Genomic DNA, 27107 nt, shown 5'->3' on the forward strand with positions numbered 1-27107 from the left:
GAGGCACTTTGGTCAGGCTGTGTGTGTGGGGACCAGGAAGGGAGCCTGCGGGCTCGGGCATCCTGTCTGAGCGGGGGAGGGGCTCAGGTGGCAGCGGGTGCCCAGTCCTGTCTCTGCCAGTCTCCAGGGGCCATTGCTGAAGGGCAGTGAGCGGGCTGCCCCGTGGCTGCCCAGAGCACTGCTCCTTTAAGCTCTGTGCGGCGTCTCAACCGGAGCGGGGGCCGAGGAGCTGGAGATGGGGGCAACGGCAGCCCAGGCCAAGGCCCCCAAGGCACACTGGGTGAAGCCAAGCAGCACCCGCCCCGGCCCCTCGGGCTGGGGGCCTCTCCCGAACCCGTGGACAGGGCAAGCTGCCTGAGAACGCTGGGAGCCGGAGGCCCGAGACCTGAGCATTGTTTATATGTGTTCATTGTCCTTGGAGCTTAGCGACCAACAGTCCCACAAGCCGTGAGGAACGTGGGACTGCAGGACAGCAGGTGGTGAGCGAGGGGATGACACTGGCAGAACTGGGGTGGCTGCAGGTGCCCTGAGTCACGCAAACACGCGTGACGTCTACAGCCGTTCTGGGTCCAGGCGGAACTTCAGACTGGGTCCAAGCAGTCCCCTCTGGTCAGCACAGTGCTGGCCCATCGCCACGGTTAACCTCAGCACCCTGGCCTGCCCTCCCTCGCCGCCGCTCCGCAGCCTGGACGGCCTAGAGGCGCTGCCTGTGGTCGGGCGCCAGGAAGAACTGCCACACGGACGGGAGCTGGGTGAGAAAGGCACTTTATTGGTCGCACAGACTGACACACCACGAGGGGACACGGGGTGTGTGTCCCGTCTCCAGCACGCACACACGCACACGCACACACACACACACACACACACACACACACACACTCCTGGGTTTGGTTTCCTACATCAATTCTGTTACGTGGAAAAGCAACACAAGGAAAGACATCACCGACCTATTCTAGTCACCGAGGGAGCGGGGCCCAAAGCCACGAGAGCCGGGCACCGAGAAGCCCCCCACCCCCCCGGACAGCCACGGGGGGAGCTCAGGCGCAGGGGCAGCAGCGGAGGCTCTGCTATTATTAGCATGACGGGACAAGCACTGGGAGGCCTGCCTTGCCCTGTGGCCTGGTGGAGGTTACCCACAGCAGGGAGGGCATGGGCCGGGGGGAGGGGTGGGGGACAGGGCCCTGGTGGAGGCCTGGGCCGAAGCTGGGCCTCCCCACCAAAGTCAGAGCTGCTTTTCCTCCTTCAAAATAAGAGCTGAGAGGACCCAGACAGACCCCTGGGCTGGACACCAGTTCTGCCTGAACCGCTGGGGCTTTAGCTAAAGCAGTTTTTGTCACTGAAGCTACAACTACAAGGTCAGGTTCCTTGTACCCTGAATGAGCACTCACTCTTCAGCTACCTGCAGGCCGGGCCCCGTGTCGCTCCGGCAGGGCACCGGCCTTAATTTTTAATGCTTTGCCCAAACCACTCAGGACATGCTGTTCTGAACTGGGGGGTCCGGGAACGTGGTTTTGGTCGGCTGAAGAAGACTCAACCCACAATGTTTGCGAAGCACTTAGCAGGTGCCTGGCACACGGTGAGTGCTTGATACATGCAGCCATTATTATTATTAATATTATTATTATTATTTATATCTCCACCCGGAAATCAGCATTTCAGTTCCTTTCTTCAAAAGCAGTGACCGGAACGAGGCTCTTGGGTCCCAAGTACCGAGATCGAGCTGGGGGCCCAGGTGCGCCGGGGGCTCGTCGCCCACCGGGTGCGCTTTCCCTTCCAACCTCCGCACGAGGGGCCGAGTCTGGAGCCGGCACAGGCCGCTGGTCACGCAGGAGCCGGGCCTCTCCTGGAAAGTGTGCGGCCCTGCACAGGAGGCTGGGGAGGAGGGGCCGACAGGAAGTCCCGGGAGAGTGTTGGAGTGGCTGGGCGCGGCTGCTCGGGCTCCGGTCTCGCTGGCGGCTCACCGGGCGCTTCACTGCGGGCCAAGGACAGGAGGGGTCGGTCAGTCAGTGTTGCATTCTCGCCAGGCCGGGTCTGACTGACCGAGGGTCCCCAGGTCCCTGCACACGGTGCGCTAGGTCAGGGTTCCTTCGTCTGAGCGCTGGAGGGAGCCGACACTGAGTACTGTGCTCTAAGCACTTCAAGCACATTCTAACGCACGCACATCATGTTGTGTGTGTGTGCATGGCACACACACACACGACTTGGATGTCAACTACAGCATAGAGTAATGGCGTGCAAAAAAACTGAAGCCTCCTCACAAACCTATGAGGCAGGCTCCCCTAAGAGCCCCCTTTTTATAGATGAGTAAACCGAGGCTCAAGGCACAGCGTCAGGAGGTGGGCGCGGGGGACTTACACCCAACACAGTCGGGCTCCACAGTCTTATTAGCACTGTTAGTTCTGCTCGAAAAGAAATCTATCTTAAGCCCTGGCTGGTATAGCTCAGTGGATTGAGTGCGGGCTGTGAACCAAAGTGTCGCAGGTTCGATTCCCAGTCAGGGCACATGCCTGGGTTGCAGGCCATGACCCCCAGCAACCACACATTGATGTTTTTCTCTCTCTCTCTCTATCTCCCTCCCTTCCCTCTCTAAAAATAAATAAATAAAATCTTAAAAAAAGAAAAAAAATCTATTTTATAAAAAGGAAGGGGACAGTGCACCTGAAGTGTCTACAATCCTGGGAAATCTTTAGTACTAATATTAATGACATGTAAATGATCTGGGCAGGCTCAGAGTTTATCCACAGTCCCTCCTATAACCCTTTCACTCTTGGAGCAGGGACCTTCACGACAGCCCCGGGTTCAAATCCTGGCTCCACCCCTTCCTCATGGAACGGCTCCCAGAACCACTGTTTACTGGAACCCACTCCTGAGCTGGGTTGTCATGATCATGCACATTCACACACATGTCCATGCATGCAGAGGAGCTCCCACGCACACAGGTCCTGGACACGGTGGTTGTCATGCATGTGCACATGCATACACATGAGCCTATGTGCGTGCACTCCTCAGCGTGGTGGTTGTGTCGCTTGCTCGTGCACACACACGCACCCCCCCACGCACCCCAGCGCACCTGCGTGGTAGCCCTGCTGAGCGGCGAGTCCTCGGGGGGCCGGTGCTTGCCCTGGTAGGGGAGCTCGGTGTTCTCGCGGTAGTCGCGGCCCTTGGAGTACTGCAGGTGCAGGACTGCCGGGCTCTTGACCGGGAGGGGCGGCCGTGGGGCTGGGGTGGGCAGCACCTGCTGGCTCTGCTCCGACCTGGAAGGCTTGACGGGCCTCTTGGCTGGCACTGGGACCGGGGCGCCGGTGGGGGCCTTGGCCTTCCCCTGGCTCTTGTCCCCAGCGGCCGGCCGGCCCTCAGCTGAGGTCGAGCAGGTGAAGGAGCGGAGCCGGGGCGTGGGACTGAGGAAGGGTGGGGGCGTGGGCACCGGCTTGCCTGCCCCCTTGCTGCCCTCAGCCTCCTGGGCTTTGGAGAGCAGGATGCTGGGCGACAAGGACCCTGTGTCTGGGCACAGCGGGGGCTCCTTCTTCAGCATCTTGGGAGACTCCTGCTCTCTCCTGGGAGCCGGCTTGGGGAGAGAGCTCACAGACCCGTACAGTGGGTTCTCGAACATCTCGGGCTTGGCCAGCTTGGGCTCCTCCTGAGGCAAAGGTTCTAGGTCGCCAGGCCTGCAGAGGGAGAAAGAGGGGACAGGGGGGAATCCCATGGGAATGACGGCTTGATGCCGATGGCGTTTGCTTCGGGGGCTGGCAAAAACGTTTGGCAGCGGAGGGAGGCGGCAGCTGCACGACGTTGCAAAGCACTGAATGCCACCAAGTTGCTCCCTTTTCAAATCATTAATCTATGTTACGTGAGTTTTGTCTCAATTAAAAACAAAATTAAACACGAAAGGAAGAGAAACTGTGTGACTTGTATGTTGATGATCACATAGGTAACCTCCATGTCGCCTGGGCCTTTTCCGCTATAAAAACTGTTCACAGGACCCTGGCTGGTGTGGCTCAGTGGACTGAGCGCCAGACTGCAAAGCAAAGGGTCCCCGGTTCAATTCCCAGTCAAGGCACATGCCTGGATTGCAGGCCGGATCCCCAGTAGGAGGCGCATGAAAAGCAACCGAACGTTGATGTTTTTCTCCTTCTCTTTCTCCCTCCCTTTCCCTCTCTAAAAATAAATAAAATCTTTAAGAAAAAAACAAACAAACAAAAAACACCTATTCACAGGGAAGAGTGGGCTCACATGGCACCACCAATGTCAAAACCAGCCCCTCGGCCCTCTTCGGACAAGCCCGCCCTCCTCAGCCCTGCCCCCCACTGCTGCTACAGGCCTGCCTTCCTGGTCCCCACCCCACCCCCATCCCCAAGGATCCCGCAGCCTCTCTGACGTCTCTACCAAATTCTGCTCTGACCCCTGGGGAACGGAAGCCTTACAGGTGACCAGACACCCTCAGTCCCCATCTGTGCTACCTGAGTGTCCCTGTTCAAGGGGTTTCCTTTCACAGATGTGTAAGAGCCATTGACAAAGGAGTCAGCCACGAACGGACAAAATCTGGACTCAGGAGACCCACATTCCTGACGGACACAGTGCCCTCCCCGGCGGGGTCCTGGGGACTGCGGTTCCTCCCTGGCCTCACTTAGAGTGGGGGGAAAACCCCGTGGTCACAGGGGCAATCCCAGGGAAGCTGGAGCCGGGGACGCCGCCAGCAGCGAGCCAGTGGGCCTGCTGCTGACGAACAGCTGGAGGGGGGGAACACGCCTCTGTTTGCCGGTCTCCCGATTTCTCGGGGCTCTTACTAGATAGTGGGGTTTCTGCCGAGCAAAGGAGGAGAACCAGGAACACCAGGAAGGGGAACCCATTTTACTTTCTGGCCAGTGGCATAATCTCCCGGGGTATGGGGGTGGGGGGGGTCTTCTGGGTCCTGCTTCCTGCGAGGAGGAGGCTGCCGTGGAGAAAATGTGGGTCCCTGGGAACCCACTGACTGCAGGCCACGCCGCCTCTGACCCACAGAACGTGTCCTGACACCCAGCTCAAAGGCACTGAGCAGCCAAGGTCAACGGGCTCTTTGGGGAGTATGGAGGGGGCCGGGGGGGGGGGACAGGGCAAGATGGCATCCTTGCCCAGGTGCCAAGGAGACAGCATGACAGGGGGCGTCGGGCAGGCTGGCCTCGGGGACACGCCGATGGAGGCCCGACTGCAGACTCAGTTTTGGGCTCGCTCCCCTTTGGAAAGACCTGGAAGCAGTCGTGGAATGAGGAATGTTGGGGCCTCGAAAGAAGACTTTGGAAAGCCACCCCTCTGCCTCAGGCCACCCTCTGTCCCCGGTCTGGATCCTCGAAGACCTCGGCTGTGAGTTGGCCCAGGGAGGAAGGGGCAGGGGCGGGCAAGCAGCGCCGACCGGAAGCTTCTAGTGAAGAGGTAAGAAGGAGAAAAGGACAATGAGCGATCTGGCCCCTGACAGGCACTCTCGGCGACCAAGCCAGGAGGAGTGGGTTCTCCCCAGGAATCAGGGGCGGGGCCGGGAACAGGGCCCTGGATGTAATCCTTCTGGGGGTTCCAAAGCTCAGTCCCCCGCGGCAAGAGCAGCGACCGCGCAGGTCAAGTCCCCACTCTGGGAGGGGATGCTGTCACTGCCAGAGGGGAAAGCTTGGTCGGGTCAGGGGAGGCTGGGAAAACCACAAAAAGATGGAAAAAGCCTTAATTCCACGGCCAGAGGTGAAAGGAAACCGACTCCCGTCGCAGGCCACGGCTGTGGAGTAAGCGAGCCAGTATCCAGGGCACAGAGCTCTTTCCCGCGGCAGAAGGACTCGGCCTCTCGGAGGCCGGAGTCGGTTCCTCGGATGCTGGAGTCGGGGCTAAAGCAGCCAGGCACTCGGCAGGGCCTGAGAACAGCCGTCTTTCTGGCTAACCACATGGCCTTGGTCCAGGGCGAGCGGCTGTGCAGGTGCGCCCAGGACTCAAGGGTTCCCCGGGGTTCCCCGGGGTGTGGGATTCTTCGGGCACACTGGGATGGCCGGTCATCCTACTAGGGTGTAGGGAAATAGTGGGGTGACATGGAGGAAGCTGGTGACACCCCCTTTCCTGTAGCCTTTGCTCCGGCTGAGCCGGGGCCTGCACAATGAAGCAGGCTGCAGGCAGGGATGGGGGGGAGCTAACTCCTCTACCTGCCCCCCCAGGTGAGCTTAAAACGCCACCTGGGGGGGCCCTACCCACAGATGTCCCCATTCTAAAGCTGTCTCCCGTGAAGCTGGAGGGAACACCCCACCCTCCCGCCCCCTTCCAAACCGTGTGCTATGCTCAACTGGTTCAGCACAAAGACTCGCTAACTTTGGGAACTGAGAAACACTCCACTCGGATGGTCTCCTTGTTCCAGGTGGCTGTCCACAGACCGGTTCCCCGGGCTGCCGAAGAGGCGGCTTTGCTAAACGGGCACCTCGGCGCCCAGCGCGGTGGCCTCTACCCTCGTTTTCGTTCTTCCTTCCTCCTGAACACCGCCGACACCTTCCGAACTTGGGGGCACAGAGAGGGCCGCGGTGGGCTCGGGGCACGCCTCCCTCCTGGTCCTCTCCGGCCCCCTCCCGCCAGCTACCTTCCTCCCTGCCGCTCATCTGTCCACTTTTACTATTTATTTCCAGAGGAAAAGCTTCAGGAATAAAACTGTAAACTGCCTCTGGACAAGGATGGAAGCAGAGAGAAGAGGGCGACACTGTTGGGCCACACTCCCGTCGTCCCCGGGTCCCACTAAGGGACAGAAAGCACGACCGAGAAACAGAACCGCCCGTAAAGGGCAGCAGGTGGCCCCCCGAAGCGTCACAAACAATGAAGACAGCTGCCAAGGACAGAGACGCCGGTGCTGTTTTGCGCATCTGCCGTCGTCGTTCGTGGGGCTCTGCCCCGGGACTTCTCATTTCCCTCTGCCACTTGCGGTTGCTAGAGACTCGCCCGGCTCCACGCGATGATACTGCTGAGTGAGTCTGCTGGGTTCCGGTGCCCACGTGACGGGCGGCCGTGGCTCCTCCCTGGCTCTCCCCCCCGTCCCCGCCGACCCTACCGACACCTGTAGTTCTTCTAGACACGGGTCAGCTTTCTCTGACCTCCTGCCTTTTCCCGCAGTTTCATGGCCCCAGCCCTTCCCTCTCTGCAGGCTAGCTGCCCTCTCCTGGCCTCGGCCGCGCCTTTCCCCGACGGCCCTTAACAGCAGAGCCGGGAGAGTTTCTAGCACGGTCACGGGGGAGCAGGCGGTGTGCAGCCGGGGGCAGAGAAGGGAACTGCAGCTGGAGAGGGACTTCTGCACGGAGATCCCCACCGCGGCTCCTCGGGGGCCTCCAGGGAGCAGCAAGCGACCTGAGGGTCCACTGGTCTTAGAAACGCATTTTTCAATAAATGTAGTTTCAATACAAGGGCACCACATGATGCTGTGTATAATGCGCACTGTTTTGCCCAAATTTTTGAGGGAAAAATACGCTGCATATTATGCGTGGGTGTAACGAGTACGGTCCACGGGTATAAATGACCCCGTGTAGAATGTGCACAAAAACGTGGGTGCACATTATGCAAGGCAAAAAAAAAAATACAGTCCTTTTCTTGACAGTATCTTTAAGATGTTCTATTTAAAAAGCCTTTCCAGTCACACCCACAGGGTGGGACGGCAAGTCCTTCTCCGGTGCCCGTCGCGTTCCAGGCCCCGGGGATGAGTCAGGGACGGAAGCAGACACCACCCCTGCCCCCCTGCAGCTGCCGTCCCGGGGCTGGGTCCCCAGCAGCGAGGGCCCGGGGAAGGGACAGGCCTCGGTGGGGGGCGTGCTCACCTGGACTCCTGTGTCCTGGGGCAGGGGCCCCGGGTGGCCGTGGAGGACGAAAACTTCTTGGGCGATATGGGCGGCTGGGAGGGTGGCGTCGGAGGGCTCTCCCCCCGCCCAGGCCCCAGGGAGGGGTCCTTGAGCGGCTGGTCGTAGCTCCAGGCGGTGGGCTGCTGGTCGGGGGACAGGGCCTGTTTCATGTGCCCCAAGGGCCCCATGCCGATGTAGTTGGGGTTGATGATTTCGGTGATGCCGGAGCCCGTGCAGAGAGGGACCCTGTGGGCGACACACACGAAGGCCCACGTCAGGTCTCCCCTCCCCTCCCCACCCGAGGACGGTGTCTTCTGATGTTCCTCAGGGCCCCTCAGGATGCCCTCCACTCCCTCGCTGCACCGCCCCACCTTCGTTCATTCATTCACACAGCACAGCAGTGTCTGCAGGCCCAGGAGCGCCGGGCCCCGGGCCAGGCAGAGAGAACACGGCTGTGCGGGAGACAGTGCAGTCCCCGCTCCCCCGGAGCTCAGGTCTGCTGGAGGAGGCCAACCAGACCTGCTCAGGGACTGGGACACCTGGCGTGTCCCTGGTGCCGAAGTCCAACTGAGTCACCGAAGAGGCAGGGCGGGGCTGGCAGGAGCGTCAGGACCCACCGGGCCCAGGGTGGCCAGGGAAAGCCTGACTGAGGAGGCGGGCAGGAAGGACGGGGGAGACCATAGTTACTGCCATGGCCCTGGCGGGGGAGGGGCTTAACTACTCCAGGGGCCGCGGGGAGGGTGCCCAGTGGGGAGAATGGAGTGAGCGCTGTCCAGGCCGGCGGGGCCGAGTGGCCGTGCGGGAGGGGAGGCTGGGGGGGAGGCACACGGGGCGTTCCACCCGAGACGTGTCAGCGTGCACAGCGGGGTATGAGCATGAGAATGGAAGTGGCCACGTGGGCATTTGAAGATGGGGGCACGAAGGTCAAGGCTGGAGCCTCACACACAGGGGGCAGTCAGAGCAGACGGCCCGGGCCCGGGCGAGGTGACCTGAGACTCCAGCCCTGCGCCGCCCCTTGGGGACAGAACCGTTGTCCCTCTTTGGAAGACGGCGCTATCTATCGTGAGAACAAACTACCAGAGTTCTGAGTTTCCAGGTTACGACGACCCTCCCGGTGCCCATGCCCTCAGCCAGCCTGGTTCCACGCCCGCACAGGCACTGTTCACGCTCCCACCAGTGAAAAGGGAAATGACCTGCAGGCCTACGCTGACCCTGACCCTGGAGCCGAGGGCGCAGGTGAGAGCCACGACACTTTTGTCGATGGGATAATAGCGGAGAAAAGGATCGGAAGGAGATACTCAGCACCCGTGGCTACAGCCCCCAGGAGTTGGACGCAGACGAGGGAATGGTCTGGAGATGTGAGTTCCCATGTTCCCCGGGGCGTGCGGGGGGGGGGGCGTGGCGTGGGTGAGAGCCGGACGGATGGACAGGTGGTGTAGGGACCAAAGTGGCCAGCACGCTGGGGGTGGCAGCGGCGTCTGGATGTCCCCTCGGCGGGTGAGCAGGCACAGAGACCACGACAGCCTTCGCGGGCTTCCTGCTGGGGCTCGAGGCCCCACCAGAGAGCTGAGGCGACTCTTACAACGTCCCATTATTGCCAGTCCTGGCTCTGGCAAGAGCAGCCTGTGTGTGTCCCCCCACACCCTGCCTCCGCCGACTTCTCCCCTTAGTAACAGGACAGCGTTTGCTGCCTCCGGTGCCAAGACTGCCGACGTTGCCGGTCCATGGGGGACCTGGCCACCGTTCCACGCAGCCGTCCCCACATGTGTTTTCTCCTGGACAGGGCCTCTATCTGGGCTGTGAGTGCCTCAGTCAGGGGTGGCACCTATCTGCCTTGGTTTCTCCAGAACTTGCACACAGTAGGTGCTCAACCCAAGTCACACGAATCCCCACAGGGCCACAGGTTAGCGGCCTGACACCTTGGAGCTGGAAGCAGGACAGCGCCTCTTTCCCTCCAGGCCCTCAGTTTCCCTGCTCCCCCTCCCCTCCCCTGGGTCCTGGGTCTGCAAGGCCAGTCGTCTGCAGGGAAACCCTGGTAACCCCCGCCCTGTACCTGTTGGTGGGCTCCCACTGCTTCATGGGGTCGTGGCTGCTGAAGCTCTTCAGACACCGGGGCCCGCTGGCCTCGTCCCGCTCCGTCTTCACGAAGTCTGCAAGGAGAGGCCGGGACAGAGCACGTGAGGGCCCAGCAGGCAGAGTCCGGGCCAGGAGGGCGGAGGGTTCTACGGACGAGCCGGAGCCAGACGGCGGACACCGGCTACCTGGGCAGGTGGGCTCTACGAGACTTGGAGGCCTCATGCGAGTTCAGTGATTGATTAGTTCTGTCTGCCATGGCTCCAGAGGGAGGAGAGTTGGCACATGGGACCCAGGCAGGTCATTTCATGTGACACTTCCAACTTTTGTCCCTTGGTGGCAAGGGACAAAACAGGCAAATTATTCTTGGCAGATCCTAATAAAACAAATATACAGCCCTGGCTGGTGTGGCTCAGTGGGCTGAGTGCTGGCCTGCGAACCAAAGAGTCACCAGTTCGATTCCCAGTCAGGGCACATGCCTGTGTTGCGGGCCAGGTCCCCAGTAGGGGGCACTGGAGAAGCAACCACACATTGATGTTTCTCTCTCTTTCTCTCTCTTTCTCTCTCCCTTCCCCCTCTCTAAAAATAAATAAATCATTAAAATATATATACATAACAAGGTGACTCCCCCAGAGCTCCTGGTACCAAAGCCAACCCCCTCATGCGTTTAAAGGGCAGGTGGGACGTGTCTTCACTTCCAACTCTCGTGTATGGCTGCAGAGGTCCCCTCACTCACACCCAAGGTCCTGCTAGAGAAAGGAGCTCCCACAGGGCAAGGGGGTGGTCCCCGTCCGTGCGAGGCAGCACCCCAACGGCCCAGTGCCCCCTGCAAGGAGTACTGGGTGCCGGACAGTCCCCAGGCAGGGAGCCCCCCTGCCTCGCTGTCGCGCAAGGCAGGACCCCATCACGTTTACAAATTCTGCCCAGCACCGGGCTTCCCCTCGGGCTGGCTGCTTCCTCCGTGTACGACCTTCAGCCAAGCACTCTCTGTGGTTCCGTGTCCCCGCCCACCACACAGGGACGACCCCTGGCCGTCAGGCAGGAGATTCAACAGCTTTGCCGAGAGGAACCACACTCCCGTCCCTAACCCCGCGGCGCTGAGGGGGACGAGGGGATGGAGGGGGCCGGGGGGTGGTTGGAGCCTGCTTACCGTACAGCTTCTCCCTCATCTTGCCCTGGGACGTCTGCAGCTTGATCTCCCCCCGGAAGTGGCCCGTCATCTCTCCGTGGTGGGTGAGGGGCGTGTAGATGGGGAGCTCAGTTTCCGTGGCCTCTAACCGCAGAGCAATGCAGCCCTCGCCTGGGGACGTGGCGGGGACAAGAGTCAGGTCAAGGCCCCACCGTTTCACGGGAGACACACCGCGGATCTGGCCCGGAGAGTTAGCTCTGCCACCGGAGGCGGGCTTTCAAGGCAATGGCCAGGGCAGGGACCCTCGAATCAGCCTGTGGTCCAACATGCCCCGGCGACCTGGGGAAACGTGGCCAAGTTTACAGCAGGCCAGCTCCGCGCAGACTAGTTGGTGTGAAAAAGAAATGAAATCACAGAGCATCCCGCAGAAAAACAGAATTAAATCCTAATCTGATGGCTGGAAGGAATGACAACTTTCCACAGTTGGAGGCTGTCAGAAATGACAAAATAAGACTGACAGGGAAGAGGTCATAAAAGTTTAAAACTTTTACACAGAGGGGGAAAAAAAGAAAAAGAAAACGAGATGATTGACTGGAACCATTCACGGAAGTCAGCTTCAACAAAGCGGGTTTTATCTGAACTCACGAGGAACTCCTCAAAATTAAACCCCCAGCTGACAAATAGGCAGATCACCCAAACAGTCATTTCACACAAAAGAATTGTTAGCTGGCTAATTTCAGTAAAGGGGAACTCATCCAGCCTCGGAAGCCGTCAGCGACGCACATGAAGGCAGCACAAAGGGGCCCTCATGGCCTTGAACTCTGCCCAAAATAGGAGGAGGGAAGAGACGCCCAGCGCCGGCCCGGACCGGGAAAACCCGTGCCCTGGGACGGGGCAAGGTCAGTGCGGGCCATCAGCTTGATAACAAGGACCAAGGATCATGCCCATGTTCACACCCTTTGACCTGCAAACAGGGGAACTCATCCTAAAGAGATGACCCCAAACAATAAAAAAAAAAGTAGCTTCAGGAGAATAAGAAATGCCCCCACAAAGATCCATCTCAGCATCACTGATCACACCAACAAACACCACCGGCAGTAACAGTAATAAAGGCGACCTTTAAAAATGAGGAGACGGCACACCCACGGAATATTAGGAAGCCGTGAAAAAGCAACAATCGCAGAGACCATGGGGGAGAATCACGGAAAGTGGGTCTTACCGAACACAAGGTGAGGAGAGCAGAATATAAACGGCATCTCCGTGATGATTAGAGAGGCAGAAACCTGCGCACGCGTGCGAGAGGGTGCGAGCACGAAGCCACAACAGAAAGGACCGGTGCAGAGAGAGGGGAGGGGGACCGACCGCCGGTGGGTGTTTTTCTCTGTTGCTATTGCAGCGCACTCTTTGCGAGCATGCATTCCCAGAATAGGCAACAAAGGAGGCAGACAGTGCTTGACCGAGGAAACGGAACCATCAGACCCGAGTTCCCGGTTCCTGCCACCGAACCTGCGGGTTCTGGCATCCACACGGAACCTCTCTCTTTGCCCCGTCTCGATGGACAGGAGATTCGGATCTGGAGCCAGGACACCCCAGGCTCTGCCCGGCCCCTGCCCTGGCTCAGGGACCCTCTTTCCAGTGCCGTCCCGGGAGGGGGTGAAAGGCCTGATTCTGGAGCTGGGCTGCCTGGGCTCGAGTCCAAGGTCGCACCGTAGCTTGTCAAAGCCACTGTGACAGCAGTTTGTCCAAGCAGCTACATGACCTTGAACAAGTTGCTTCCTGTCCTCACCTCTGCAACAAGGGCAGTGACTGTCCTCACATCTCAGGGCTTCTCAGGGCCGAGTCTGCACAGCGGGCGAGAGCGCCCGGGGGCACCCATGCCCCTCTCTGTTCCCGGCCCTCCACCGTCAGCTCTGAGCACCTCCAACTTCCTCCCTCCGAAAACAAACCCCTCCCCGGACCAGGTTCACAGTCTTGCCGGCCTCAGCCCCCCCCCCTCCCCGGCTTCCTCACCGCACCCCCCACCGCCGTTCACTCCCTAACCGCCTGGGAACGCTGTCTCGCCGCGGCCACGATGGTCCCCAAGTCGCTCTAAGGGCCAGGGCTGAGTTTTTATTTTGTTGGATCTCTCAGGCACATCTGCCATCATGCCCTTGCCTGCTTCTCAAACCAGCTCTGACCGCGCCCCCGATGCCACCGCGTCCGACCGTGCTTGCCCACCTCCTGGGCCCGCCCCTCACCTCAGCGGGCCGAGGTCAGGAAATGGAAACCCCAGCTCCTCGAACCAGAAGTGCAGGGCCATCCTCGACACCCCACTTTCCCGATTCCCAAAGCCAGACCACGCCCCTTCGTACCACCTCTCAGGTTCACCCCACCTCTCCATCTTCACTGCCACTACTTTCACTGTGGACCCCTGTCTGTCCCCTTGATCCTTGCCAACACGTGTGTGAGAGGGAGAGCTGATCACGTGATCCCGTGCCCCGAGGATCAGGTGTTTGCCCCTCAGCTTGTACGCGCGGCTGCCTGACCAGGCTCTTGCCCCTGGCCTCTCCTGGCCGCCTACCCTCTCACTCCATGCTGCAGACACACCGACTAGCCAAGTGCGAGGGCGGACCTGACCCTGGGCTGCAGCCATGCACAGGCTGACGGCGTTACACAGAATGATGTCTCTCCAGCAGCACAGCTGGCGGGGCCGCTGGCCCGAGCGCTGAGCAGTGCTGGGCGGACCTGGGTTCAGACGAGGGCTCAGCCGGCTCCTACCCCTATGACTTGGGCAAGCCCCTTCCCCTCGCTGCGCCTCGGTTTTCTCATCTACAAACTGGGAGAACAGTGTCCGCTTCATACGGCCTTGTCAGAACACAGTATTTAAATGCCTGCAAAGAGCCCAGCACGGAATCGGACACAGGAGTCTCAAGACATGGGAGAGGCGGTGGCTGCTGTGGCGGGAAGGGCGACTGACCAGTGACTGTCCCCTGGCAGCCCCGGCCTGGGGCAAGGAGCGGCAGGAGAGTAGGGTGGGGAACGGAAGGGGGGCTTTCTGTGGCGGAGATGCCACCGCTTCCCTTACATCAGAGGCCACCGGCACACAGCAGGTAAGACACCCGAGGCACCCAAGGGACCCTCACCGTAGGATTCATCGCTGTCGGAGGATTTAATGCTGATCAGGATGTGCTGGTCCAGCAGGAACTCGGGGTCGGAAATAATGGGCTTCAGCTGCAGAGAAAAGGGCACGGGGTTAGAGGTGACAGGTCGGGGACAGGCAGGCGAGGGTCGCCAGCCCAGAGGAGAGGACGCTGGAGGAAGCAGGCCTGTGCGTGTCGGTATGAAGCACATCTGAGTCTGCCTGCCGTGCCCAGAGAGCAGGGAGGAAGCCACAGGTGCTCCATACCCAGCGAGGTGACGGTGGGCTCAACTTCCTTTCCTGTCCCCGTCCCCCATTCACGCTGAACCCCAGGCCCCAGGGACCGGGCCAGACCCCAAACACGCCGCACCGTCCCTGTCTCCCTTGCCCTCCTTTGCCATCCCCAGGGGCCAGGCGGGCCAGCCAAAGGGAACCGGACCAGGAACCAGGTCTGCGTGCACCCGCCCCCACCCCAGGCCCCAGGGCAGGGTGCTGTTCCAGCCGCAGCCCCTCCCAGGACGGAGGCTGTCGTGACCGTGGCACCCAAGGCCTCCGTGTCCGCCCCCGTGGAGCCACCCGGTGGGTCGGGACTGTCCTGTGGGTAGGTGGCTGTGTGGCGGAGAGGCACAGATCCCGAGTTCTAGCCCTGTCCCCGACTGCGTTGCTCCAGGCTGTCCCCTTGCTTCCCACCCACAGTTACAGAGACCCCTGGTGCCATGCTGAGTGACAGAAAGTTCCAGAACAGATGACTGGACATCGCAGTGGGTGCTCCAAGGCATTCTGGGTTCCAGAGATGCACCAATCACTCTGTTCACTGACTTCTGTTCACAGCCTGGCGGCCGCCTCGTAATAAAACCCAGGGCCAGGCACTGCGCATGCAGGGAGGTCCCACCCCTGGGGGAACAGTGGGAGCGGGGGGAGGGAGCAGGTGACATCTGAATGAGTGTCTGTGGGTGCACACTCACCATGGGTGCAGGGGGCAGCAGAGAGTGCCGGGCGTCTCAAAGGGGTTGGAAAGGGTGAAGTGAGCGGAGGCAGTGAGAGCGGCGGTGAGGGTCTCGGGGGGGCAGCAGAGAGTCAGGCCCCTGAGGGGCTGTGGGAGCAGATGAGGCTGGAGATGGAGGGGGGCTGGGAGCCAAGCCGAGGGGCTTGGGCTCACCCCGTGGGCCACCAGGGAGTTGGCGGACAAAGGAGGGTGTGCCAGGAGGAGACGGGCATTCCAGCAAATTCCATCAGGCTTCTCAGTGAGAGGACGGGAGCATGGAGACAGCTGGGAGGTGGCAGCAGGTGGAGAGGAGGGGACAGAGACAGAGCATTGGGTCTTGGCGGCGGTCAGGATGTGGGGACAGGAGCACCCTAGAGGTCCCCGAAGTGGACAGGGTGCGGCAGGGACTGGGACGCTGGCCTGACTTGAACACAGGAGGAAACAAGCACTTGGGTGCTGTGTGGGGGCAGCTGGGAGAAGCAGCAGGAGGGTGGGTGGCGCCCAGATCCACCTGGATGCAGGTGAACCTGAAAACAGCCCAGGACGTCTGACAACCATGCCTCACCTCGTGGGGGACCCCCCATCAGAGCGCACCTGAACTAGAATACTGTGGTTCGGGTGCGGCCTCTGCTCCTGAGACGGCATGGCCTTCGTGAGGGTGGCCCGAGAGCTGGTGCCAATCACCAGTGAGTGCCAGCATGGGCAGCCCAGCCCCTCGAAACCTGCCTACACCCCACCGCAGCCTTGGGAGAGGACAGGTCCCTCCAGCTGTGAAAGGCCATCCTCCAAAACTCACCTCGGGTGTCACCTCTGAGGGGACCCTCCAGGAGAGGCCCCAAGACCCCGCCCCAAGCGACAGATCATCCCAGCCTTGTAACTGCCCCTGTGCCACCTCCCTCGCTATGTGACGAAGACACAGGTCCTCCCCTCCACTGTGCGCCCAGCGCACACACCCAGACGTGTTCACGGTCAACCGAACATCCCCAAACTGCCCCGGGTTCCAGGGAGAAAGCCATGCCTTTCCGCAGTGAAGACGAACGTGTCCCCGCTAAGGTCTGCCTACGCGTTTTAAGTGGTAGCCCTCTGCTCGCACGGGCCACAGTCACCTCAAGTTCTCTCTGCGTTCACGTCCGCACAGGAGCCCGTGGCCTCCTCTCCACGCCTGCGCTTGACCCTCGGAGCCAGGGCCGACCAGGCGAAGGAGCACTCACTCACTCACTGCGGGGGAATCAGGGCCTCGGGGCACGGGGGTCCTGGGTCTGTCACTGAAGTCGGGTGACCGTGGACAAACCTCTCTGGGATCTGCCTCAGTTTCCCTCTTTGCAAAGCCACGTGGTCAGCCAAGGCGACCTCTCCATCCCTCCCACAACACCTCACGGGAACTGAAATCCCTTCAGAGACACTGGGGCTGCTGGACACAGGACCACATTTAGCCACCGCCGAGCAGGGCACCACAGACCGCCTTAGCAGAGGGCTGGTGCCACCCACGGGGGGGGGGCGGGTCTGCAGCAGCCTCGTCCGCGTTCGGCACCGGGAGGCCCACTCCCTCGGGGCAGGTCCGGCCGGGGCTCTGTCACTGCCCGGCGCGGCTGGCTGCGTAGCTGTGAAACCCTCCCGGGCAGGTGGGGGTGTGTGTGTGCGTGTCCTGTTCTCGCGTTACCTTTGGAAGGGTCTCGCCAAACCTCACCACCAGCTCCCCTTCGCTCCCTTCTTCATTGTCCCCTTCCTGGCTCTTGACAAAACCTGTCGGGGGACAAGGGGGCCGGTTTTCAGGGAACAGGTAGGCTCCTGGGGCCGCCCCACCTGGGCCGGCGAAGATGCCGTCCTGCCCCTTATGTCTGCGGGGGCCACAGCATCGTCTGGGGGGGGCAGGCATGCCGGGGATTCTGTGCTGGTGCAGGGGATGGCCAGGTGCCAATGGGGTCTATTTATTTTTAGGAAAATCAGATTTCTCTCCTTAAAGTCTCCTTTGTGCAATGAACCAGGCAACGAGGAACTCAGAGCTTCGCAGGCAAGGAGATCAGGAACGCGACAGCTCTCCCACGCCGCTCAAGGAGGCAGCCTTTGAGATGCTAATTTAAGCTCCCTAATATGCTGTTTCCATAGAGATGTATGCAAATATCTCAATAATTTATTAAAAAACGCCCTCACAAAAGTCCTCATCCTTTTTGGAAGTACTTTGCCCCTGCTCTGTGAACTGGGACCTGGAGACTTCACCGGACATACGTGGAGAAGGTGGGTCTCTCACCGGGGGCCGGGCCTAGGGGAGTCTGAGAAGGGAGGGGGTGGGGCAGCACTGTGCGGGGGGCCGGGGCCTTCTTCCTGATTTCTGGGAACTCTCCACCATCCCGTCACCACCTCTCCCCCACTCTCCCCGCCCCCTCACTACCACCACCACTCCCCACACCATCCCAGAGAGAAGACCTAGAAACCCCAGGAGTCTGCCCACGCGGAACAGCCTCAGACAGCAGGTCTGCCAAGTGTCACCTAGAGGGGAGTTCTGTGCTAACTGCTGCTGGCTGAGGGGGGCTCCAGACCCCCCGGGGGAGCTGTCTGTGGTGCAGAAAAGAGCAGAAGACCCCGGGGAAGAGCGGGCGGCTCAGGGCCTGGCACAGACCCCAGGAGCTCTGGACCTTTGCCCAGGACCCTCTGGTTCTGTCAGAGCTGGGCCTGGAGGGACCCTTGCGTGGGCTACACTCTGCCCTGAAGGGTGAGGAAAGGATCCAGCTGCCCGGGTCACCTACAAGGGGCTAGGGGTCATGACTGCAGTGACGGCCCTGTCCCTGGAGTGGAGCATCTCAGACCCCTGGGAACCACCCCCCCCACCACTGGTGTCCCCCTGTACCCTCCGCCTGCAACCCCCCTTCTCTGACCCCCCCCCTTGAAATGCACCCACGAGTCTTCCCCAGAGAGGAGCAACGGGGCAAAGGACCACCCACGGAGAGGCCACGAGAGCGGAAGGAAGTCCCGCAGCCCTTACTCTCCAAGCAGCTCGAGTGGAACTCCAGGTAGAATTTGGTCTGGGACTTGGTCTTCAGGGTGGCGAAGCACCTGAGGAACTCGATCTGCCCTTGGCTGTCGACAGTCCCGGGGCCTGGAACAGGTAAGAGCAGAGATCTGGACCCACAGCGTGCCTGCAGACGGGGCGCTGCCCCCCGGGGCCGGGGACGGCGAGAGCCCAGGGGGAGAGAGGTTGCCCTGAAGCCCCGCCGCCGCCCACACGGAAGAGCGTCCCCAAGGTGGCAACAGCAGCTGCGGCGAACCGCAAACTGGCGGGGACAGAGTGGGGTGAGCCACGCGGTCCCGGGTCAGAGCTACCCGCGGCTTTGTCACTGGAGCTGCGTGGTCCCCGGCCACGTCCTTAAGCTCACTGCCTCAGCCTCCCTGCTAGTTCCAGCAGACAGAGCTGGTGCGGCAGAGCTGCCGAGACGGATCCATCTCGTTTCCAAGTTCAGGCCGTGCGGGGCCCCTGCGCTTCCTTCCGCGGGCACAGCCACCGCCCCTCCTGACTCGGAGCCCCGGCCGCTCACTGGTGCGCGGGGAGCTTGTACTCAGCGCTGTTCAGAGACGACGCTTCCGCACGCGTCCCCAGGCCGCCTGTGAGCGGGGTCCAGTCCAGTCTGCTCACGTAGACCCCGAGCCACCGCGGGGCAAGGACAGACACCCCCTCTACCTTTCCCTTCCTTCCTTCTTTCCCGTCCTTTTCTCTCGTCCCCAGCTTTGCCGAGGAACCCCTGACAAACACGACTGCATGTATGTGAGGCGTGTGCCGTGACGCTTTGACACGCGTGCCCGTTGTGGAATGACCGCGAAGATCAGGACAACTCACACACCCACCGCCGTACTTCACCCCCCGTTTTTGCGGGGATTTTGGGTGTGGGGAGAACGCTCGAGGCCTACTCTCGGTAAGCTCCACGCGCACAGTGACATGGCACCGTGTGATCACCCGCTGCCACCGGGCTGAGGCGCAGACCCCAGAACCCCCTCATCTCAGAGCTGAAAGTCTGCACCCCTCCCCAACCTACGTCTCCCCATTTCCCTCCCTGCCCCGCCCCTGGGAACCACCACCCTGTTCTGTTCCTACGATCTGTGAGATCGGCTGCTGTTTTTCCCAAGTTTCCACACGAAGTGATTCCACATAGCACTTGTTTTTCTGTCTGTCTGGTTTCACTTCGCTTTTCTCTCCTTTTTAAAGCACCAGGGCACCGAGGCCAGGCTCTGCCTAGGTAGAGGGTGTGGGTTTGTGGGTGTTTCAGGTCGTGGGTGTTTGTGGGCCTCTGCTCGGTGCTGAGTCGCTCCAGGGGGAGGCAGGCCGGCCCCTGAGGATGCTATGAGGGTCCTCATCGAGGGTGTGACAGCAGGGCCCTCCCCATCGGTGCTGCAGGACCTCAGGGAAAGGGGAGATGGATGGGAGCTGGGGAAGAGGTGGAAGGTTCTGGAAAGCCCAAGTGGTCAGAGCTAGGGAGGAGAGAGGATGATGGGTCATGGCCGCTTGGGGAGGGTAGGTCGCATTCCTGGGGACCAACAGCACGGGGAGGCGTCCCAGGAAGGCTGCTCTTGAATGAGTCTGGGCTGTCCGCTGACCACAGAAGTGGTAGTTTGGCAGAGAAAGTGACAACAGTGTCCCCCAGTCACCCAGGCCCAGGGCTGAGCTCGGTCATTTGAAAAATCACCTGTAAATCTGAGCATCGCTTACTCTCGTGTTTCCCAGACTCGGTCATCTTCATCCCGTCTTCTCCACCACACACCTGCCTGCACTCACAGCGACCTACATCTCCTTCAGACTCACTTTTCAAACGTGAACAAGCGCATTTAAACACGAAGGCCTACCACCGCAAGACCAAGTGGGAAACCAGAGTTGCCTGCCTTGCACAGAAGAGTCAAACTCAAAACATACTAGGACAAATGCGTTACCAATAACCGGTCATCCGGGTCCCGCCCGGAAGTGTCTCTGGTGGCAGACGCACCCCACTGTGGAATACACCCAGTGACCCCATTTTAAAGACGGTATTAAAAGGGAGGCTTCCTGGCTGGCGTAGCTCAGTGGATTGAGTGCGGGCTTCGAACCAAAGTGTTACAGGTTCGATTCCCAGTCAGGGCACATGCCTGGGTTGCAGGCCATGACCCCCAGCAACCGCACATTGATGTTTCTCTTTCTCTCTCTCCCCCTTCCTCCCCTCTCTAAAAATAAATAAATAAAATCTTTTTAAAAAGTGAGGCTTAAAAAGCCAACGTATGTGCTGCAGAGAACAGGAAGGTGCTTGGCCTGAAATCGTGACGCAGCTGGGCCGCGGGTGTGCCGGAAGGAGGGGCGTGCGTGCAGGCCGCCGGCGGCTGCCACCAGAGGGCGGTGCCCCAGGGCCCCCGTCTTTGTGGACAACAGAGGGACGGACACTGCCCACCACTTACCATTTTTGGAGACAAACTGGGAGGTGACTCCTGCCTCAAATGTGGCAAACACAGGGCTGTGGTCACTTGTCATGATGTCGCTGGTGCTGCCTGCAGGGGAGGGAAGCCGTTTCTGAGCAGGGGAGGAGAGAGCCTTCTGGTCAACCCAGGGCTGGCAACCCCGCAGCAAAATCACTCACGCTCACGGAAGCGTCCAGAAGTTTTGCGCTCGTGTTCCCACTGACCTCCCACAACCATGCCCAAAGGTCCCAGTAACAGTGTGTGACACGGTCCCCTCTGTGGCCCAGATGTGCCTATGCTCATTTCCCCTAAAGACTCGTGACTTTTAACATAGATCTCGGAGCGCAAGGTGTGGGGAGTCTCGGGGTCTGAGCGCCCTGCTGGACTGAATTTTTAAGTGCGCAGAGCAGAGTAGCTCCAATAACAGGAGCTAACACTTCGCTTCTCAGAATGAGCACTCAAGCGATTAAGAATTCCTTCAGCATATCGTAAACTTCCAGGGTCCATCATTATTTAATCATTTTGATAATCTTCCCATGCTTATTTTTTAAAAATTGCACATTATGCCTTTTTCTTCCATGTAACTTATCTTTAAATCCCTCCAGCTGCATGTATGTATACTATGTATGAGGAGGAACCACACCAATTTCCAGTGTTTGACTACTTTTGATCCATGAAAATCACCATCCCACATAGAGCAAACCTAATACGCCCTTTTCAGAAGAAAGACCTCTATGTTTCTCTTAAAAAGCGCTCCATCATTCAAATGCTACCCGAACCGGAAGATGCCCCGTTGCTGCCCCAGACGGGAGAGGGCACATCCGCTTCTCCAGGCGGCCCGGCCGGGGCTGCAGGGGGCTCTCCCGTGTTACAGATGGGCTCCCGACCGGCCACTCACCGTAGGACTGACACACCACGTGCACCAGCGGGTAGGACTTCCAGAGGACGCGGTCGCACCAGGAGGGCAGGTTGTACTTCATCTGCGAAGCAAAGTCACAAGCTTCGTGAAATGCCCGCGACTCCCAAAGCATGAAGGCGAGTAAAAGAAAAGATGAGCGCGGGGCCTCGGCAACCCTTGAATTCGTCCGCTGTTGGTTCTTTCCAGAATTTCCCCAGAGACGGCGTCACGCCCCTTCGCTGGCCGCATGCCCCCACACTCTCCGACTCCCTGGACCCCCCCCCTTTAGAACCAGCCAGGCCCACTGCTGGGCCCCCTCGCCCGCCCCCTCCCCAGTTCAGCATCTCGTGTTTTTACATTCTTTTACTTTCTGTCTAACTCAGAGGAAACTCTCTACCTGTGTTTTCAACTCGGGCTCTGTTTATCTTCTCCAGCCACTTGCTTTAATGACATACTCCAGCTGTCGCAGCTGACCCCTCTATTCTCACATCTATCCATTGATCTGCTTCTCTGCCCATCTATACAACCACCCATCTGCTCCTTCACCCGCCCACCCATGCATCCACCCACATCCATCTTCCCAGTTGCTTATCTTATCCATCTATCCACGCACTCAATCACCCACTCATCCACCCATCCACCCACTCACCCACCCACTCACCCACCCATCTGCCCATCCAACCATTCAAACAGTACGTACTAAGTCAAGCCCTCTCTGGGCTTCACTTGCGAGCAGCACTTGCACTGGGCGTACTAAACAAAGCAACCTGGCAACGATACTGGTCCCCCTTACTCAATATCCTTATCTCCGTAAGTTCCAGCTCTCTCTCCTCTGCCTCCGAATGGAAAGGTGCTCATCCTGAAAGAGCCTATCTCTGCCATCTCCTTCCATTATTTCTCTCCCTTCTTTTTAGCCATTTTCTTTCAAGGATGTTTTTGCCTGGGCGGCCCATTTATGTATTTTTTAACTTGAGGTACAACATATTGAGTGAAGTGTACTCATCTCAAATGCAGAGCTTGAGGAAGTTTTACGGTCATGTACACCCATTTAACCACTACCCAGATCAAGATTTAGAAAATTTCCACCATCACAGAGGGTCCCCTGTCCCTTCCTTGTCAATACTATCCCCTCTTCAAGGCCAACACTGCTGGGACTAATGGCTCCAACGGTTCACTTGGCCTGCTCTTGAACTTACAGATGGTGCATACAGTGGACCCTTACACGATGCAGGTTCTGTGTGGGTCCACTTAAATGCAGATTTTTTTCAATAAATACGTACAGTACCATATATGGATTTTCTTTGCCTTTGGATTTTCTTGACAACATTTTCTTTTTCTCTAGCTTAGTTTGTTGTAAGCGTGCAGTATAGAACATACCAAATATGTGTTAATCGACTGTTCATGTTATCTGTAAGGATTCTGGTCAGTTACTACTAGTTAAGTTTTGGGGGAGTCCACGGTTACATGTGTATTTTCTATTGCATGTGTTGTTCCAGGGCCAACTGTACATTCTCTCGTGTCCGGCTTCTTTCACTCCTGTTGTTGCGAACAGGAGCCCTTTCATGTTACTGCCGGGGTTGCATCGCACTGTATGTATGTATGTATGTATGTACCACGTCTGTCTGTCCTACTGTTGATGGAAGTGGGACTGTTTTCAGTCTTTGGACATTGTAAACAAAGGTGTTAAACCAGTCTTGCATTTGCTCTTTGGGGAACAAATGGACTAATTTCTCTTGGGTCTACACCAAAGTGGAACGGCTGAATCATGGGGTAGGTGTCGTTTCACAGGTGCCGCCCAACTGCCACTTCTTAACCTTGCGCTTCCCAGCCCTGGCCGCCCCTCTGAAGGACAGAGATGCGGAAAGCGGGGCCCTGCCCCAGGCCTGTCGAGTCAGCACCTGTGGGCATGAGCCCCGGACGCCTGCGCTCCTGAAAATCTGCACCGACGACCCCTCTACACAGCCCTGGTAATGAGCCAGCCTGTCCTCCTGCAGTCGGGATCGCGCCCCCAAGACCCTGCGCCCCCCTGTTCCTTTAAGACCCGCCAAAACCTCTGGGCGGCAAGTCCAGCTCCCCGTGCCGGGATCCCCTGAATGACACGCGCTCTCCACTCCCATGTCTCACCCCTTACCGACCACGAAGGCTCTCACCCCGGCTGCCGTGGTGCGAGCTGCCTGCTGGGTCTTCCCACCTCCTACGCGAGCAAACGCTTTCTGTCTCCTTGGGCGGCTCTGCCTCTGCCTCGCACAGCCCCTAACGCAGAGGGCCCCCGGATCCGCCCCTGGCTCTCCCCGCCTCACCCTCCATGCACTCCTTGTCTTCTCCGGGCCGGCAACTCCCCGGTCTGCGGCTCAGCCCTGGCCTCTCTCATGAGCAGCAACCTAGTGTTTGAACTGCTTCCTGGAGGCTTGCTGAGATTCCCCATCACAGAAGTCGGAAAACAAGCTCTGGTTTTCTTTCCCCCCTCCAAGTCCACCCTGCCTTCTGATTTTCCAGTTTTTAATCAATGGCCATCAGATCTATCAACGTATCCTGCTTTTCTCCTTTTGTTTCACTTTCATTGTTCTTTTCACCCATTCAGACCCCAGTTATTTCTCAGCCGGGCCCACCAGTTGGGCCTCCACACTGGTCCCCTGCGCTGTCCTCGCCCCTCCCACCGAAGCAGACTAGGGTGCTCTGTGCATCTGTGACCTTGCCAGCTGCCCCCCGCCACCGCCGCCCCCTACAGAATGGTTGCCGGCTCCCTGGTACCCATGGAAAAGGTTAAAACCTAAACCTGGGACATTTGAGATCTTGCTCTCCAGCTGACGTCACCGGTTTTGGCTCACTCAAATAAACTTATAAACATCCAAAAACAGCAAACAAACAAAAAACCTTAATCTGGCATCTAGGACTCCCCCCAAGTCAACCAGACCACCCCGTCATCAGCCCCAAACGTGTCCCCCTGAACCTGCCACACAGCCACGAGTGGACGTCTCACAGGAAGGGGTCCCGCCCTGAGGGGGTGCCCTGCTCTGGGGGGGGGCCTCAGCCTCGCTCAAGGCGGCAGTGCTCGGTCTTCCCTTCTCCTCGGTAGCCTCTCTGTTCTGGCGTCTTCCCCGCCCTCGGCCTTCCTCTCCTGCTCCGGTTCTCCGAGTGCCCCTGAGCCCCGGGGAAGCCCAGGAGGCCCGCAGGCAGTGTCTGGGTTGCCCCCCGTTCCCCTGGGCCTCTCGCGGCCCCAGGAAGCTCGCCACTGCAGCGCTCCGGCCTCAGGACCCTACGGCAGGCCCGGCCTCCCCGGGTCGGGTCCGCTGGGAGACGCTGGATGCCAGAGCCTCCTGCCGCGGCGTCTGCCCCAGCAGTTCTCTCCCCCAGAAACGGATCGGCCCCTGACCCCTTGTCGCGGCTGCTTGTTGAAACCCACGCTGTTCTTCAAGGCACCACACATGGCTCCTCTTTAAGAACCCTCCCTCACCCTGGCCGGTGTGGCTCAGTGGGTTGAGTGCCAGCCTGTGAACTAAAGGGTCACTGGTTCGATTCCCAGTCAGGGCACAGGCCTGGGCTGCAGGCCAGGTCCCCAGTAGGGGGTGTGCGAGAGGCAACTGATCGATGTTTCCCTTGAACATCGATGTTTCTCTCCCTCTTTCTCCCTCCCTTTCTTCCCCTCTCTCTAGAAATAAATAAATAAAATCTAAAAAAAGAAAAAGAAACCTTTCCTGATCCTTCCCTGATTGCCCCTCACTGCATCTGGCACCACCAAACTCTCCTGGTGCATCTGTCTTGTCTTGTGTTTCCTGCTATCAACTCTTGGGGGGGTGAGGGGCCGACAGCCCACTCCCCTCTGATCTGCCGTCATGCAGCAGAGCACCCAGCCCGTCACGGCTTACCAGTACCTATCTGCTGGACAAGAATGAACGTTTTATTGCAGCGATCCCCACACACCAAGAGAACCCTTGGGAACCCAAGCAGCCTCAGGGGCTGTTCACTGGCACTCCAAGGCCAGTTGGGGCTGGCACCAGCACTGCCTCGTGGGGAGCTACTGTGTTCACACGCCCACAGGGGCTCTCACAAGGCCTGCGGCAGAGAAGCTGGCTTCCCGAGGACTCGCTGGGCACACATCAGCCAGCAGCTGGACCACAGGGCATTTCTTAAATGCGCTTCAGAACCCAGTTAAGGAAATGACACTTTTAACCCTCTCAGAGTCCCCGGATACTCGGACAGAAGGCAAATACCATAGAAGTCACGAGTCCAGCTCCTTATGTGTATATGTCTGGTCGTCCAGCCTCTCCTTTCCTTTTTTTTAATTTAAAAGATGTTATTTATTTATTTTCAGAGAGAGGGGAAGGGAGAAAGGAAGAGAACAAAGGGAAACATCCCACAGTTGCCTCTCGCACGCCTCCCTCAACTGGGGTCAGGGCCCACAGCCCAGGCGTGAGCCCTGAGCGGGCATCAAACCGAGTTTTTGCTCAGAGATGCAGTGTGATTTCTAGTTCTTTCTCTCTCTCTCTCTCTCTCTCTCTCTCTCTCTCTCTCTCTTTTGTTGTTGCCTAGTGGACAAGGACGCTCATCCCAGCCCATTCGCCTTTACGGGACCAGACCCGGAGCCGCGGGTGGAGACAGAGGGTGGGGAGCACTCACCCCCGTGGCCTTCTGCTTAGTGTAGGCGTACTTGTCCCGAGTCAGTCTTTCGAAGCGGTAGGTGGGGGCGAACGTGATTTCTTCCTCCTCTGAAACCACACGAAGCCCCAGGGTCAGCTTCGCTGCCCAGCGTCTCACGTCTGGAGACACCAAGTTCCCTCCGCCACCCGCCGGGCATGGAGCCTCCCCCACCCATGAGGACGGCATGGAGCCCCGCCCCCACCCACGGGGAGGAGGATGGCATGGAGCCCCGCCCCCACCCACGGGGAGGAGGGTGTTCGGGAGCCGCCTAGGGGAGGCGGAGCGAGGCAGCCGAGGGCCCGGGGGAGACGGACGGCCGCGCTCACCGAAGTGCAGAAAGACCTTCTGCTCCTTCCTCTCCAGGAGCAGCTGGTCGTGCGCCAGGAGGTCTGCGTACTGCTGCTGCCTGATCTTCTGGATGATGGCCTCCGCCTCCTGGAGCGGGGGCAGGGCCGCGTGAGACCCCCGTCTCCTCCGCCCGCGGCCGCCACCGCCCTCCCCAGGTCCCAGAGCCCCCCATGCTGCATCAGACCGGTCCCCGCCTGGGGTTGCCGGCTTGGCGCTTCTTAGCACCGCCGTTTCACAGGGAAAACCCTGCAATGGTGAAACCCCAACCGGATAACCTAAGTTCCTGGCTATTCCAAATTTGCCGAGGGACGTTGTGTTTCTTCATGCTGTCTTTCAATACTGTTCTGTCGCCACCCCATTCGGTAGGAAGGCGTGTCTGTCTCTTGGCTGTTTCTCGTGGAAGCTCCCCGCCCCAACAGGCAGCCCCAGCCCTGGGTGGGCAGCTCCTCACCGAGGTGGGCAGGTCCACGCGGTAGTTGAGGTCCCCGAGCCAGAAGAGGTGGGTGAAGCGGTGAGTGATGTTGAAGGGGCTCAGCTTCTTGTCTCCCAGAGCCAGAAACCGAAGAATGTTCATGTAGTTCTGGTTTCGCCTAATGGACCGACAGAGCAGCCATGTCAGGGCAGGGCTCCCCCCTCCGCCGTGGCGGAGCTCAGAGGGGGAGCGGCGGGACCGAGACTCAGGTTTCTGGCCC

The 27107-nt window shown here is 59.5% G+C and overlaps 1 protein-coding gene across 1 annotated transcript in view; it reads right to left on the reverse strand.

The window, feature by feature from the left end:
* Positions 1 to 749: 749 nt before the first annotated feature.
* INPP5D (inositol polyphosphate-5-phosphatase D) overlaps positions 750 to 27107 on the reverse strand; it is a 108329-nt gene continuing 81971 nt past the window's right edge. Inside the window, exons 15-27 of the mRNA XM_045845719.1 lie at positions 26867 to 27005; positions 26394 to 26502; positions 26047 to 26135; positions 21430 to 21511; positions 20532 to 20621; positions 18103 to 18216; positions 16783 to 16865; positions 14142 to 14229; positions 11041 to 11190; positions 9871 to 9967; positions 7797 to 8063; positions 3071 to 3665; positions 750 to 1972 (exon numbers count right to left, since the gene is read on the reverse strand). Of these exons, the coding sequence (XP_045701675.1) occupies positions 1970 to 1972; positions 3071 to 3665; positions 7797 to 8063; positions 9871 to 9967; positions 11041 to 11190; positions 14142 to 14229; positions 16783 to 16865; positions 18103 to 18216; positions 20532 to 20621; positions 21430 to 21511; positions 26047 to 26135; positions 26394 to 26502; positions 26867 to 27005 (1906 nt within the window). The 3' untranslated portion in view covers positions 750 to 1969. The remainder of the gene's footprint in view (positions 1973 to 3070; positions 3666 to 7796; positions 8064 to 9870; positions 9968 to 11040; positions 11191 to 14141; positions 14230 to 16782; positions 16866 to 18102; positions 18217 to 20531; positions 20622 to 21429; positions 21512 to 26046; positions 26136 to 26393; positions 26503 to 26866; positions 27006 to 27107) is intronic.

Source organism: Phyllostomus hastatus, unplaced genomic scaffold (assembly GCF_019186645.2).
Source record: "Phyllostomus hastatus isolate PE091 unplaced genomic scaffold, TTU_PhHast_1.1 phas_contig_477, whole genome shotgun sequence".
NCBI classification, from domain to species: Eukaryota; Metazoa; Chordata; class Mammalia; order Chiroptera; family Phyllostomidae; genus Phyllostomus; species Phyllostomus hastatus.